This window comes from Eschscholzia californica, unplaced genomic scaffold, assembly GCF_041429995.1.
Source record: "Eschscholzia californica isolate CP2 unplaced genomic scaffold, dmEscCali1.0.p SCAF_6, whole genome shotgun sequence".
Classification (NCBI taxonomy): Eukaryota; Viridiplantae; Streptophyta; class Magnoliopsida; order Ranunculales; family Papaveraceae; genus Eschscholzia; species Eschscholzia californica.
Window position 1 is genome coordinate 20,369,918 of NW_028238483.1, and position 15,645 is coordinate 20,385,562.

Genomic DNA, 15,645 nt, shown 5'->3' on the forward strand with positions numbered 1-15,645 from the left:
TTGTAAAGCTCCCACCAAACTTCGAAATTCTTGAGGATCAGATAGACGAGTGCCATCAAATTTAGATAACTTCTTTCCTGTGATAACCGGAGTAGTAACAGGTTTCGAATCTAAAAGACCAAAACGAGCGAGAAGGTCCATGGTATATTTGTGTTGTGTTAATGTTAAAGTATGATCATCACGAACCACTTCCATACCCAAAAAGTAACTTAAATCCCCCAAATCAGTCATTGCAAAATTTGATTTTAGGGCTTGAATTAAACAGTGAAGATCTGAATTAAATCCCCATTCCTAGTCTTCTCTAACCTTGCTATAATATACATATCAAATTATAGTAGAATTGTAAAACCATATCTGGCTAGTTCCTGATTCTTACCAGCAATCATAGACTCATAGTTCACCTCTTGTCTCAGAAAAAAAAAAAAAGATGATAAACCTCATGAAGCTTGAACTGATGAAGATGATGATGATGAAGAAGAGTGAGAAAAATTGCATTTTCACTGAAATTCGTGCCGCCATTTGGGTTAACAAACCCTTCTGTTGATCCATTTGGAACTGGGTGGTCTCTCTATAGGAGCAATCCCTTCGAACATTTGTACTACTTTTCCCATTTTTGGTCTATGAGATGGTTGCTCTTGAATGCACCAAAAACTTGTCTGAATTGCCTTAATCACTTGCTCCATATCTATGTTCTGGTCAACTAGTCTTTTGTCAACAATGTTATAAATATTTCCACACTCGCCCCGTTACCATCTCTAGCAACACCATTCCATAACTATAAACGTCTGATTTCGGTGTTATTGCAAGATTAGCTACCCATTCTGGAGCTAAGTATCCTCTTGTTCCTCTAAGACTTGTCAATGTTTTACGCCAATGATGTAGATTTTTTGTGTTTATGAGTTTTGAGAGGCCAAAATCCGATATGCGGGCGTTATAATTCTCATCCAAAAGTATGTTTTCTGGTTTTATATCACAATGTAGGATACATTCTCGACACTCTTCGTGTAAGTAGGTTATTCCTTTCGCTGTTCCATGTGCTACTTTAAACCTAGTTTCCCAATTCAATGACTTCCCTGAAGTTTCTTCTGCAGTGAAAATGAAATTATCCAACGACCCGTTTTTCATGAACTCGTAAACCACCAACCTATGTCGACCGAGAGAACAAAACCCTATTAACCTCATCAAATTCAAATGGTGAGTACTACTAATAATTGATACTTCCATTCTGAACTGTTTTTCTCCTTGTTCAATCCCTTCAAGTTGCTTCACTGCAACTACTGTCCTATTAGGAAGAACTCCTCGGTAGACCGAACCGAAACCTCCTGACCCAATCTTCTCTGTGAATCCCTTAGTCGAACGTTCGAGTTCTTTGTACGTAAATTGAATTGGAGCCACAGACGCATACCCTACTAACGCGTATTGCCCTGATAATCCAACATGGTTTCGGTCGTTTCTATAGTAGCATAACCAAATAACACCACCCATCAAAACCAAACATAGAAGAGTAATTAAAACAACATAAACAATCACCCATCTGCGTAAGGTAAACCTTTTACCACTTGGTAACATATTTGGATCGAATAATGGTGGATTAAGGATAACCGGTCCACAAACCTTGATATAAGAAGTACTAGGGAAGGCAGGAGAGTGATACCCACTAACGATTTTCGATCTTTTCATGTAACAAAGCCCCGTACCATCGGCTAGAGAAGTCGATGCAGTACAAGTATCATCGGGAAGACAATTTGTTTTGCACGCTAATATCCCGGCGGCCGTGAGAGACTGAGAAGTTAACTCAGGTTGGTATGTAAGGAATTTAGTATTGTCTAATTCTAGCATAACTTTCTCAGTAGGACAATTTTCAATTTCGACTTTCCTTTTACACCCTTTTCTACTATCATTTTGATCAAAGTAATCGAAATTTCGAGATGGGCAAATACAAATAGGTTTTGATTCATTATAACTACAAATACCCATATTACCACACCATCCATAAACAAGACATTGATCTTGAACAGCTGCCCATCTCTCAAATAAATTTCCATTATCAAAACTGTAAATTCTCAAGTTTCCATCAGAATCAAGTTTTAGAAACCTAAAAGTATCATTTCCTTCTCCATAATCACTACTAAAAGCCAAATTAACAGGATTAGATAGATTAAAATCGTTAAGTTGGAGAACTCCAGTGGGTGAAAGGGTTAAATATGGGGAAATTAAGTTGGAATTGATTGTAGAATTTAGACCTAAATTCCAGTAAGTGGTGTTTTCATTCCATTTAAGAGTAAGATTACCAGAACTAAGAAGATTAAAAGAGTAAACCCCAGATTTTAGGGTTTTAGATGTTGTGAAATTCTGGGTAGGTAAGATTGTATCAGTTGGATTATCAAAACTAGACCAAACAGTAGTTGAACCATTTTTTAGGGCTAGATTACCTGAATCATCTAGGTTTGCTACAGTAATGCCGAGATTTGATGTGTTGGATTGCCAAATAATAACATCTGAACCGTTGATTAAACAAAGATTACCATTGGGGAGGAACTCAAATCGTGAATTTGAATCAACAATGGCGAAATCACCACCAGCTTTCCAAATTGGGATATTTGAGAAGGAAATGGCGAGGGAGAAAGATGAATCAATGGGGATGAAAGAAAGAGAAAATGAGTTATTGGGAGATTTCCAAGGGTTTAGGGTTGTGGGTAGGAGAGTAGAACCGATTTTGATTTCTGCAGAAGAAATTGTGGAGAGAAGGGAGTAGAGAAAGAAGATTAAGAATGAAGATGAAGGGATTATCATTTCTTCTCTCTCTCTCTCTCTAAACTTGTTTACCTTCTAATCTTATTTATGTAGCTCTGTTTCTCTCCCTTTCTCTCTCTAAAACATTAAAGCGGGAAAGAGCAAGTGGGTGGAGAGTGAGACAAGTTGGGGTCTAGGATCCAACTAACTTTTGATTTTTCTTTGGAAGAACTATTTTCATTTGGCCCCCCAAAATTGTCCAAATGACCTTTTTAGCCTCCTTGGTTAGTCGTCCTGTTAACTACAAGTTAATTTTATTAATTTATTCCAACTGTACCCTTTATATTTTTTCTTAACTTTTTAAAGTTAACAATTTCTTCTTCGTCCTCTTTTGAATCTCCTCAATGGAGATAATAAAGGAAATTCGACCGTGAAAGTAGCCTCCTTCAATCGTTATTCGAAAATGGACCAAAGGATAATTTTTAATTTAGTTGGACTATGGTCAATTCTCAGCCCTTTAAATTGATTGATCAATTACACTTCAATTTTGGTGGTCTCACCATTAGAGTTGAAAAATATTTAAGAATTGTCAGAGATTCCTAAGCATTAATTATAATCTCACTAATGATGTGAACACGAGTTTCACAGATAACCTACAAGATATTTGTAAATAAATAAATAAAATAAAAAATAGAAAATTAACATTTGTATAAAAAAATTTGTTAAAATTTTCAAATCTACCTTTCCTCCAGGATTCGTGGGCAAATAGTCCAAAATAAAAAATAACTTGAGTTTACAAAATCCAATTTTTATGAATAGTTGTTTTTGTCTCGTACTATTATGTAAATGTATCGCTAATGGGTTGATTGTTTGGTTAATATGTAGATATGTGTAAGACTAGATTTGTTTTGTACGTAACACAAATCAAATTGCGTGAACTTCAACACTAAAATGTATATGATTATTTACATTTTGTTTAATACAATAAGATAACGATGTCCTGCAAAAATAATTTTTTTGGTGACTCACCAAAAATAGTATATTTTTTCTTTTTTGTTGAACACCAGAAATAGTATATACAAAAATAATTTATTTCATACACTTTAAAATTTATAATTTTTTTTTGCCTTTTGACCTATTTTGTGTTACCAGTGGACTTATTGTACTATTAGGGTCCATATTTTGGACTTTCCAGGAATACTTCCTATCACACCCTTTCTCACTCTAAAACGATTTTCCTTCTAGAAAATAATTCAAAATCCTTAATCGATTGTTTTATGGGATCTTTCTGTCTATGTAGGACAATGTTCACACCTCGTGCGTTTGTTTTGTTTTTTTCGAGGTAATCATATACTTTTTTTATTAAAAAAAATGACTAAGTTGATACACTTTAAAAGCGATAACTGATATGGAGCAGAAGGTTGATTTACTTAAACTATCGACCTAAAAACTACCCAAATTATAAATGTTGAATTGAGCCAATCTTTAGACTAGGTAAACCTAAATGAAATTATAAACATAAAGACTAATTCACATCAAAGTCAAGTTATAGCTAGTCTAATTACATAATCCAACATATAATTGAAAGCAAGTACTTATATACATCTCCCTAAAACTGAAAATATAAATGAATACTGCTATATGTTCTATATTTGTGTGAAATAAAGGGAAGAGAGAGATAAGAGACTAAACAGAAGCAAGTTGAATACCAACAACATTATCTCCCTGCTTTTTATGTAAAGTTTCATCAGAATACCATCCATGTCTTGACTCATCATAAGTCTCACCATCTCCCCACAGTGCATAAGCTTCTTCACCATGAGCAGCATCATCCCCTACTATCAAGTGTTCTTCAGACATTCTAAGTGGCATAACCAACTTAATCAACAAGCATATGATTGAGGTCACAATAACATTCAAAACCACGATAAAACCCGCTGAAACTATCTGTTTTACAAGTTGCATTCCGCCCGATCCACCATAGATTGCACCCCTAGAGTTTGTGACAGGCAAGAAGAATGCACATAGTTCAGGCTCAGCAAATAAACCAGTCAGGATACCTCCTAGAATACCAGCTACCGCGTGGGTATGAAAGACGCCGAGTGTGTCATCAACCTTTTGAAGTAATGTGGATTTCTTGTGAATGACCATCATAGTGAACCATGGAATACTGCCTGAGAGAACTCCCATTATTATAGCTGCCCATCCTTGAACAAGACCTAAAATGATGAATTGCCAATTTAGTCATTGATGTGAAACCGAAGTTTTGGTTAACCTAACTATTTGTCTTCATATTTGCTAGCTAGGTCTTTTGAGTGGATTTGGCGCTTATATTGGCCTGTCAAGCAACATGGGGTGGTTGGGGATAGCCCATGTTCAGAAAATAGTTTGTACCATACGAAAAATTTGAATTGTTCCCTAGTCATCTAGCTACAAATTGAACTCTGAGATACGTATTTTATACAAAAACATTGAATGTTGTAGAATTCATCTCCAGCCTATTGAAATATTGCAAAAAGGACATATTCTTTTTAAACCATCTTACTTGTCGGCAAAAGCAAGTAATTATATTAGACGATGTCAATTTGAAAATTCTTCACAAGATCCTTCAACCTTCACACCAAGTTTTCACATTTAAGATAATGCAAAATCTTTAAAGTGTCACATGTGTAGGTCAAAAGTAGGGTTAGATTAGAAAGTACTTCAACATTTTCATACTAATTAATGAATTGCATATTCAATTGATCTAGATCCAATGCCCATAGGAAGTCATAGACTTATAGTTCTTATCTAAGGAGTTTCCCTCCCAAAAAATTTCATAACATGAATGTTTATATGGGAAGGATCTTGAAAAACTTAAGTATTACCTGTTAAGTTTGTCGACATCCAACTAAAAACTAATCCTTTCAACAAAAAAACTAAAAACTAATCGTCAAAGAGTGAAAAAGAGTTATATACTATATAATTCATTATGAGAGTAGCCTCTATCTATGTGGGACAACACTCAAACTCTCCCTCGGGTGTGGGATTTGTTTGAGATTAACATGTGTCTTTTTGTTAGTGACGTGAAACAGGTGTAGCGACCATTGGGCATGTTATGCGGGTCTAGCTCTATATTGTGTTAAGTTTGTCGACATTCAAATTCAACTCAAAATCAATTGGCAGCGATATTATATTTTTGGTTACTGTAGTACTCTTTCCCTATATGAGACTATTATTACATTTGCATAAGGCATCCACCGTAGTAACTTGTTGATAGGAATGGGAGTACCGGAGTAGGCCGAGCCATTCCCGACCCCAACTGCATGCTTAGGTCAAGATAAGCAGCAATATATAACATCCTCACTAATACAGACATGTATGTACATACAAAAAAATTTGCAGCGCATTAGGGTTAGACTACGTGATTACCTGCACCGGGAGTAATGCAAACGAGACCAGTGATCATGCCTTGAACAGCTCCAATGACAGAAGGCTTGTTGAAGAAGATGACATCCAAACAAGTCCAGACTAAAAGGCTCGTGGCAGCACAAATGTTGGTGTTCAAAATGGCCATGGATGCATCAAGGTTTGATGTATAAGGAGCACCACCATTAAAACCAGCCCAACCCATCCACAATAGTCCTGCCCCTGTCAATGTTAACAATACATTGTTTGGTGGGAACCTCTCCCTATCTTTCTTCAATCTTGGTCCAACCTAAAAATCACATCATATAAAGAAAAAATTGTAAGTTTAGGTTCTTTCGTTCGATCTGGGCCCTCTGGCGGTATAATGAATCACAAAAGAGAAAATTACGTACCCAATAAGCGGCGGTAAATCCAGCTATACCAGAAGAAAGATGAATAACGTAACCACCGGCGAAATCCATAACACCCCAATGAAACAAAAACCCACCACCCCAAATACTAAAAGCACCAATTGTATAAGAAAAAGTTAACCAAAGTGGTACAAAAACCATCCAAGCTTTAAAATTCATTCTACCCAATAAAGAACCAGCCAACAATATCAAAGTAACTGCAGCGAAAACAAATTGAAAGTAAACAAGCGAAGCCATCGGATAAAACGGAGCGATAACGGCTGTCTCGATATCTCCATTATGATAATATTGTGTAGATTCAGGTACTATAGCTTGTTTAACTAAAAACTCTTGACCTAAAGCTGGACCAGGCATACCTAAAAAGGGTAAAAGTTTGTGACCAAAAGACATTTTATAAGCCCAACTTACCCAACATATTAAAACAGCAGCAAATGCATATAAAGCCATGAAAGCTGAATTTACTGCCCATTTTTTCTTCACAATACTTCCATATAGAATTACTAACCCTGGTACACTTTGTAAACCAACTAGGGTTGCTGCTGTTAGTTGCCAAGCATTGTCTCCTTTGTTTAACCAGTCTGGTACTGAGGCTGATGTGTTTCCTTGGTATGCAACTGGAACAACATTTGCTGCCATGCCCCCACAAACTAGCCCTAATTTCTTTGACTCCACAGACAGAGAGAGAGAGAGAGATAGAAAATGGAAATTATGAGTATTTAGATTGAAAAAGAGAATGGGGGTTTAGAAGTTTTTATAGATAGAGAAAGAAAGAGATTCTGGAGAGAGACATAATGAATCTTTTTGGAATCTGGATCCAGGGTTTGTGAAGCTGGAATTTTGTATGGTTAATATTTTGTTTGGGAAGTTTTATAAGGCTCCCCATGAACCATTTTACTTGCTAAATTATCACTAAGGGGAGGCCTTTTAACAAAAATGAGGGGCCCTATAAAATCTCCCATTTTGTTTTTCAATTAAGTAATTAATATAGTACTATTAACAGACAGAATTTCAGTTTTTGACTTAGGGTTTTATTTTGTTTCACTTGTACTTGACGTGGGTGAGAAAAGCTGTTCTAGTGTTTGTAACTGATGACTTAGATAATGTTGTGTTTGTTCACTCATATTAATGTTGGGTGAACAAGAATATGAAAATATTGTTATTATTAGGTGTAGTTTTCAATGAGTATGGAGCGAATCAAGGGGGATTCTTGTTTTAAGGTTAAAGAAAGAATCTTAACTTGGGAAGGTAAAAGAAGATTCTTAGGATCTAGCTGTTCTTTTGTAACGGATCACTCGTGAGTTGTCCTAGGTAATGACAAAATTAGCCTTTTACTAATCTATTATATTAAAATAGTTGGGTGATAAGTTTAACCGTCCATTTTATTTTAGAGATTTGGTTGGGCACCCATCCGACGGATGATATAAAATATTTTTTATGTAAATAGAATCTATGTAAATCAGTCAAAATTGGTTAGAATATCTACTACCCAGATATCCATTTCTCTTGTAATTTTTTTCTCCCACTGATTACATCATAGAAACTACCAATTTTCTCAACTTTACAGTAGAAAATCGTGGTAGATATCGAAATAACGAACCCACTCTCCTAAATCTTTCTAATTTCTCTCTCAACAGCCTAACTAATTAAAATTCTCTCATTTCCTCTCCAAATTATATTATGTTTATGTAGACTACTATATTCTTGATCAGACACTTATCCCTAGAGCTGTGTGTGTTACGACCCGAACTTCATCAGTAACCTATATTACGCTCAGTATTATATGTCTTCGAGGCCTAGGTTAAGCTTTGCATAAAATATTAATCTTCACGAATAATCTGTTGTATACTTAAAAAGGTAAAGTGCTTCCTGAAATTCAACATGAACATGTAACTAATATCACTGACGTTCTTCCAAATAGTAAGACTATCACAATAGAATGAACTGTCTAGAGGCGATGAAGAACAAAAGACCTTGCAGAAAGAGAATTAAGAAAAACATAATTTCGTACTCTAAAATAGAATCAAAGAAACTAATTAAAGACCTAAAAACACATGACAAACCACATTTAAACAAATTTTATAAAAAGAAATCTTCAATATTAAAACAAGAGAAATAGGTAATAGTTTTTTTTAGAACTTCTTATTCTTCCTACATTTGAACATAACAAACAACAATGTTTAATTTCCTTAATCCACAAGACCAACATAAAACTAAAACCTAGGTTTATTAGCACTAGACAAGCTGAGTAACCCCAGTGGCAAAATTGTTATTAGTATGATGTGTAGTATCCTCAGAATGATGAACTCCATGTTTAGACCAATCATATTTCTCTCCATCACCCCAAAGAGCATAAGCTTCTTCACCATGAACAGCATCATCTCCAATCAACAATTGTTCTTCGGGCATTCGAAGAGGAATCACTAACCTAATCAATAAACATATAATCGTAGTTACGATTATATTCCATCCGATAACAAACAAACCTCCAACTATTTGTTTGAAGAATTGCATTCCTCCTGGGCCTCTATAAAATGCACCTTTTGAGCCAGTTACAGGCAAGAACAATGCACATAATTCCGGCTCGGCGAGAAGTCCAGTAGTGAGCCCACCAAGATAACCAGCAACAGCATGAGTATGGAAGACACCAAGTGTGTCATCAATGGATTGAAGTAATTTTGATTTTTTGTGAACAACCATCATAGTGAACCATGGTATGCTTCCTGAGAGAATTCCCATCACTATTGCTGCCCATGCTTGGACAAGACCTAGAAAATTAACATATGTATAGGTTGTAGTTATAAATTAATGGAAAGAATGGGTAGTCAATCTGTCAATGTTAACTAGATATTTCAATTTAACAAGTGATATATTGGAGAAAGATACTCTTACATTCATATAGATTGTAGTTATGTCGCGACTCTTTTGTCCCGAGACAGAGTCGGACAGTCTAGGTCTAAAGCAGCCAACTCCGACATTATTTGGGGTTCATAATTTGGGTATCACATAAGACACGGGCATAGAGAGTTAGAGAGAAAATAAGCAGAGGACAATTAAGAGTCCTATCTATTACTGCACCCATAGCTTCTATTATGAACCTAACTTTGAAATAAAAGGGGCCTAATTTATCTTCACAAGCAAACAAGCAAAAAAGTTTGAGGATTTTGGAAGGGTTGGTGGTTGACAAGTCCAAAAAAAAAAGAAATATAATGAGTTTGAGGCCTAAACTTAACTTAAAAAAATTGGTAACAAATCCATTTTTCTAAATTTTCTTCGAGCAAATACACAAATGAATTGTTAATATGTTAACATGTTTAGTGAAAAGGTAGATATGTGTAGAAACAATTTGTTTTAGTACACACCACAAACTAAGTTGCTTGAAAATTAAACAGTAAAAGACGTAAGGTTATTTATGTTCGTTTTCAGCCCATTTTTGGACCTTACCCTAAAATTTTATTTGTTCCAAGTAAATGTGAAAATGAAAAAAATGTAGTACTAAATTATTTTAATTCTCAGCCCCACTATTGCTAAGCCTTTGAGCAGTTGTTATCTTTACTTTATGAGAGACCTACCCAGAAGACTAGTACACCTCAAAGACTTTGGAAATCAATCACAAGAAGTTGCTTGTGTTGACTGACTTGAGTCTTCAAAAAGACAAAAACCTAAGTACTACTGACTATATGGTCTTCTCACACAATAAAAGACATTTAATGTCTAGATTTACCCCACCCAAAATATCATTTCAAAGTACATTACTTCTGTTGAAATAATCAAAGAAAAACTATATTAGTTTATACTTATTACCGATATTATTGGATCTCCGTACCTTACAAAATACATGGGATGCACAGACCTAGATTCTTTTCATAAAAAAATTTGTAAAAAAAAAAAGAATAGTTTCAATAGAATTATTGTACGGAACCTAATGACTACGAAGTAAAACCTAGGAAGTTTTCATCTAGCGGCCAGTTGCATTGAAATTTAGGGTGGCAATTTGATGGCAGGGCATAAAAATCTTAAAGAAACATTAATGCCCGTATTGAGTATAGGTTTCGGGCATATAATATATAATATGCTCGAGTCAATTTTTTTTGTTGAAAAATGCTCAACTTGATAAGCAAGAAGTATAGTATGCCTGAAAGCTACACCTGATTGGAACGTGTATATTTCACTGAGATTTTTATGTTGAGTTGTGCACAAAAAAAGTACTAATAAAAATGAATTATCTAAAGCTAACCTAGTACTGTTCAAGCCTAAGTCAAACATAGGATTCAGGCACGATAGAATTGTTACAGAAAAATATTGTGAATTTCTTTTCCGGACTTACTTAAGACGAAACATAATAATACAAGAAATTAATGACATACCAGCCCCAGGAGTGATACAAACAAGACCAGTGATCATGCCTTGAACAGCTCCAATAACAGAAGGTTTTTCAAAGAAGATGACATCTAAACATGTCCAAACTAGAAGGCTTGTTGCTGCACAAATGTTTGTGTTTAATATTGCCATTGATGAGACTAGGTTTGCTGCGTACGGTGCACCGCCATTAAAACCAGCCCAACCCATCCATAATAAACCCGCACCTGTTAATGTCAATAAGACATTGTTTGGTGGGAACCTCTCTCTGTCCTTTTTCAATCTCGGTCCAACCTACAAAAACAACATCATATTCATGAAGAGTTTTGACTAAAAAATTGTGGGATTTTACTTGTCCTATCGGATTCATTGATTAGGAACTTTTTGGTTCTAAGTTATTTCATATTTGTCAGTTATTCTAGTTAGACTTATTTTATGTCAAACTAAGAATATTAACGGATTGGATACGAATGAGTCAAATGGAAATGACTTACACCCAAATGCCTAAAACTTTGAAAATTGAAAAGATAAACAAGCAAACATTACCTTACTTAGAGTTTCGAAATTCATCGATATAAGACTTTTTTTTATAAGAAAAATAGCATACGTGCATACACACAACCCTCTCACATTGAACCGGATAGTAGGTGTATTGGATGCAGACAAAATCGACCTATTGAATTTGAAAATCCTCTCATGTGAGGGAGTTGTACGTGCAGAGGGGTGTCAAACTCTATATCATAAATATTTGTTCGGACATAGCTTACGCAAATCCAGAAGCTGTTTTCCGTGTCCAAAATACGTTGTTGAAAAAATAAAATTCTTGCAGAAATCAAAATTGACCTCTACTTCTTACTTCAACCAATTCAAAGTAATCCCTAGTTTGGGTATTTTGAAAAGAAATTGTCCAATCAATGAATAACTTACTAAACAACTTTAAGTTAATAATGGACATTAAACTCGTAATTAAGATAATATGAGCTTGACACTAGGAAGAAATAGTATGGTCATTAGGGACGGGTAGAAGTTCTAAAGAGAGAGAGAGAGAGAGACTAACCCAATAAGCGGCGGTGAGACCAGCGACACCGGAAGAAAGATGAATAACATAACCGCCAGCGTAATCCATAACACCCCAATGAAACAGAAACCCCCCACCCCACAAACTAAAAGCACCAATTGTATAAGAAAAAGTTAACCAAAGTGGTACGAAAACCATCCAAGCTTTAAAATTCATTCTACCCAATAAAGAACCAGCCAACAATATCAAAGTAATCGCAGCGAAAACAAATTGAAAGTAAACAAGCGAAGCCATCGGAAAAAATGGAGCTAATACCCCTGTCTCAACTTCTCCATTGCTGAAAAATTGAGTTGATGCTGGTACTCTAGCTTGTCTGATTAAGAATTTTTGACCTAAAGCTGGACCAGCTTTACCCCAAAATGGTAAAAGTTTATCACCAAATGACATTTTATAAGCCCAAGTTACCCAACATATTAAAACAGCAGCAAAGGCATATAAAGCCATGAAAGCTGAATTTACTGCCCATTTTTTCTTCACAATACTTCCATATAGGATTACTAACCCTGGTACACTTTGTAAACCAACTAGGGTTGCTGCTGTCATTTGCCATGAATTATCTCCTTTGTTTAACCAGTCCGGTCCCGAGGCCGACGTGTTTTGGTACCCTATGGGTATCACCGTCGTCATGGCTCTTTTAGGTGGTGGTGGTGGTGGTGGTGATTGTGGTGGGTTGTTGTTCCTGGAAGTTTTTCAGTGAAAGATATTGGTGAGTTTTGAGGCTTTATATTGTCAATAAGGTTGGTCCTTTATATTAAGAATGAAAGGAATTAAGAGAATCTTTGAATCTTAATTAGATGAAAAAGTCTACTAGGTCTTAAGATGGTGATTTTGATTGATTGTGAGACCTTAAAATTTAAATTGGGTGGTGGTGATCCATAAATACGTTTTGGTTGACTTGTGGGTAGGAGCCGCCTAAGTTGAATAAATTTTACACAAAAAAACAATTAAAAGAACACAAAGTAGTTAATCATGGGATCTTTCTTACACTTTGATTCATATATGGTAGATTCTCATGGTATTCCATTTACATTAAGCCTTAATCACCTCTCACACGTATCCGTAATTAAGTGTTTAAAACATTCCTCTATTAAAGTAAATTGTCACTTTTTTTTTCCCTTTTATACTTCCTTGTACTTTTCTTTCCTCATTACTAGTATTTGCAAAAGAAACAAAACAGTATTTTCTAGCAAGTGTTCTTAAGGAAGACCTTAGGTTAGATGAACTCAAAATAGTTTGGAAATTAGATGTGACAAATTATCCATTTTAACTTTTTTTCTGCAAACTTTGACCATGTATAGAGTTTTCAAATAACTACATATAATGAAGAGGTATTCTTTTTTGGCCCCCTATTTCGTGACCAGTTTTTTTTTACCCCCTACTTTTTATAAATTCAAACTTAACCCACTTTTTAATGTAAGTGTCATAACTACCCTTCCTATAAATATATTTTTAAAATAAAATTAATTAAAAAACATTTTTCTCCACCTCACCTCTCTCCCGACCTCACTTTTCTCTTCTCTAGCGAAGGTCATCGACCGGAAAATGTTCCGGCCTCAAACATTAAAAAATACACTCTTTCCTCTCTTTCTCTCTAAACACTCTGGCGAAGGGAAACCCCTTTGTCGGAGTGTTTAGACAAAGAGAGAGACGGAGGAAAAAAGTTTATGTTTGAAGGTCGCCGACCAAAAATTTTTACGGCCAGCGACCTTCGTCACAGAAGACAAAGGTGATGTGGAGAGAGATGTGAGGTGGAGAGAGAGGTGAGTTGGAAGTAAGGTAGAAAGGGAGGTGAGTTGGAAGTGAGGTGGAAAGAGAGGTGAGTTGGAAGTGAGGTGGAGAGAGATGTTTATTTATTAATTTTATTTTAAGAATATATTTATAAGAAGGGTAGTTATGGCATTTATATTAAAAAAAAGATGAAATTCGAATTTATAAAAAATAAGGGGTCAAAAAGGAAGCTGATCGCAAAGTAGGGGCTAATAAGGAAATAACTCTAAAATGAATTCTCCTCGCCATTGGATCATTTTCTTGTAAACTCCTTATAAATTAGATTATTTTCTCTTTGAATAAGTAAAGTAGATTATTGGCTCATCTTCATTAATTTGCCAATTTTATTACCCTTCATTTGGAAAAGGAAAATAGGGATTTCCCGAAATTGAAAATCATACATTCATGGATCATGATGCCATTTTGTTTCTTCTCCCTTTCATGACAACACAACTTCTTTTTTAAGAGTAGAAAAATTTGCTTGTTAGCAAAACCAACGATACTTTGACATTGTACTTTGTATACACCGAAAATAAATAATACATTGGTTATCTTTTAAGATGATAATGTAAAATCCTACAAAATATAATAGAGTTTTATCTCGTATTCCTATGTCTTTGTACACAATTTGTTACTTTCAATATTGCGAATAGGTTCATAATATCAAAACCTAAAATAAATAAGAATATAGGGTTATAAGTGGTTAATTGGTTATCAAGCTAGTATATATATAATAAATGAATATAAAAAAGAAACTATGAAAAATTATTGACAATTCAACATTTTGACTTTATGGTTGTGCATTCAAAGAAGGAATTAATTTTGATTGCAATTTACTCAAACATTTAACATCATACATCATTTGATTTTGATATATCAAGAATATGTAGACCATTCAAGCCACTTGAGATATATTTGTATTCCAAAAGTCTCCAAAAATAAAAAGCCTATATAGTACTGGCCGTATTTAGAGTGAAGTCGTGTCATGTTCAACCGAATACGATTGAGGTGATGAAGGGGATAGAGGGGTTTAAGTCTAACAACTAACTTTCCAAACAAATATAATCATAAGAATCACCATCTCAAAATCTACAAACTTGAAACTTCATAACCAAAAGTCTATGGTGACAATTTGAGGCAGATATATCCACAAGTATATTATATATATATATATATATATATATATAAGTATAATGGAAGGCGTGACTCGGGGGACAAGGTCGCCCGAGTCTTGAGGATGAAAATGACAGTCTTTTTGTTTCTCAATCTTAAACAAATGTACGATAAATCATTTGAGAGCAAAAAAATGAAGTCATCCAATGAAATGAACATAAAAGTCAAAGAATCTTATACTTCAAAAAAGAATATTATAGAGAGTGACATTCATAAATATAATACAACTTATGAACACATCATACTACTAATACCATTTACTTTATACACTTTAATGAGCTTTCGTTATACCTAATGGAGAAACAAAAATACATAATATCTGAAACGTGTTATGCAATAATGGTTGAATTTCTTACAGTAAAGACGCGTAATCTCTCTATCAGATAATAGATGGCATTGCTCGTTGGAAAAACGAACAAGCCAAAAAGAATATAGCTTATTTTTTTGTTGACAAGTTTTTTATTACCAAATTATGGATTTGAGATATGGATTGATACCCTTTTAGTACGCTAACATTTACAAAAAAGTCTTCAAACTAACTTAGGTTTCGGTTTTTTGTCAAACACAAGTTTGAAATGGTGAATCAGAATGGGGTTTGAGTTAGCTATTAGAATGTCGATTTTTCTTTTTATTTTTGGAGTTTTTGACACGTCTGACTTGTCTAAACGAGTGTAAGTTGAGTGTAAACGTAAAATCCATATGTAGCAACCCAAATTGCAC

General features: G+C 34.7%; 2 protein-coding genes and 1 pseudogene across 2 annotated transcripts; all 3 read right to left on the reverse strand.

Annotated features, from left to right (window-relative positions):
* Positions 1 to 230: 230 nt before the first annotated feature.
* LOC147532316 (G-type lectin S-receptor-like serine/threonine-protein kinase At1g34300 pseudogene) lies at positions 231 to 2,821 on the reverse strand (annotated as a pseudogene).
* A 1,396-nt stretch (positions 2,822 to 4,217) lies between these two features.
* LOC147532317 (ammonium transporter 3 member 1-like) lies at positions 4,218 to 7,506 on the reverse strand. Its single transcript, XM_086650356.1, has 3 exons — positions 6,534 to 7,506; positions 6,145 to 6,430; positions 4,218 to 4,952 (listed from the first exon to the last, which is right to left on the reverse strand). The coding sequence occupies exons 1-3, from the start codon at positions 7,185 to 7,187 to the stop codon at positions 4,420 to 4,422; spliced, it is 1,473 nt and encodes a 490-aa protein (XP_086506482.1). The 5' UTR covers positions 7,188 to 7,506; the 3' UTR covers positions 4,218 to 4,419.
* A 1,097-nt stretch (positions 7,507 to 8,603) lies between these two features.
* On the reverse strand, positions 8,604 to 12,708 carry LOC147532318 (ammonium transporter 3 member 1-like). The gene is made up of 3 exons (XM_086650357.1): positions 11,965 to 12,708; positions 10,916 to 11,201; positions 8,604 to 9,316 (listed from the first exon to the last, which is right to left on the reverse strand). The coding sequence occupies exons 1-3, from the start codon at positions 12,610 to 12,612 to the stop codon at positions 8,784 to 8,786; spliced, it is 1,467 nt and encodes a 488-aa protein (XP_086506483.1). The 5' UTR covers positions 12,613 to 12,708; the 3' UTR covers positions 8,604 to 8,783.
* Between the last annotated feature and the right edge of the window lie 2,937 nt (positions 12,709 to 15,645).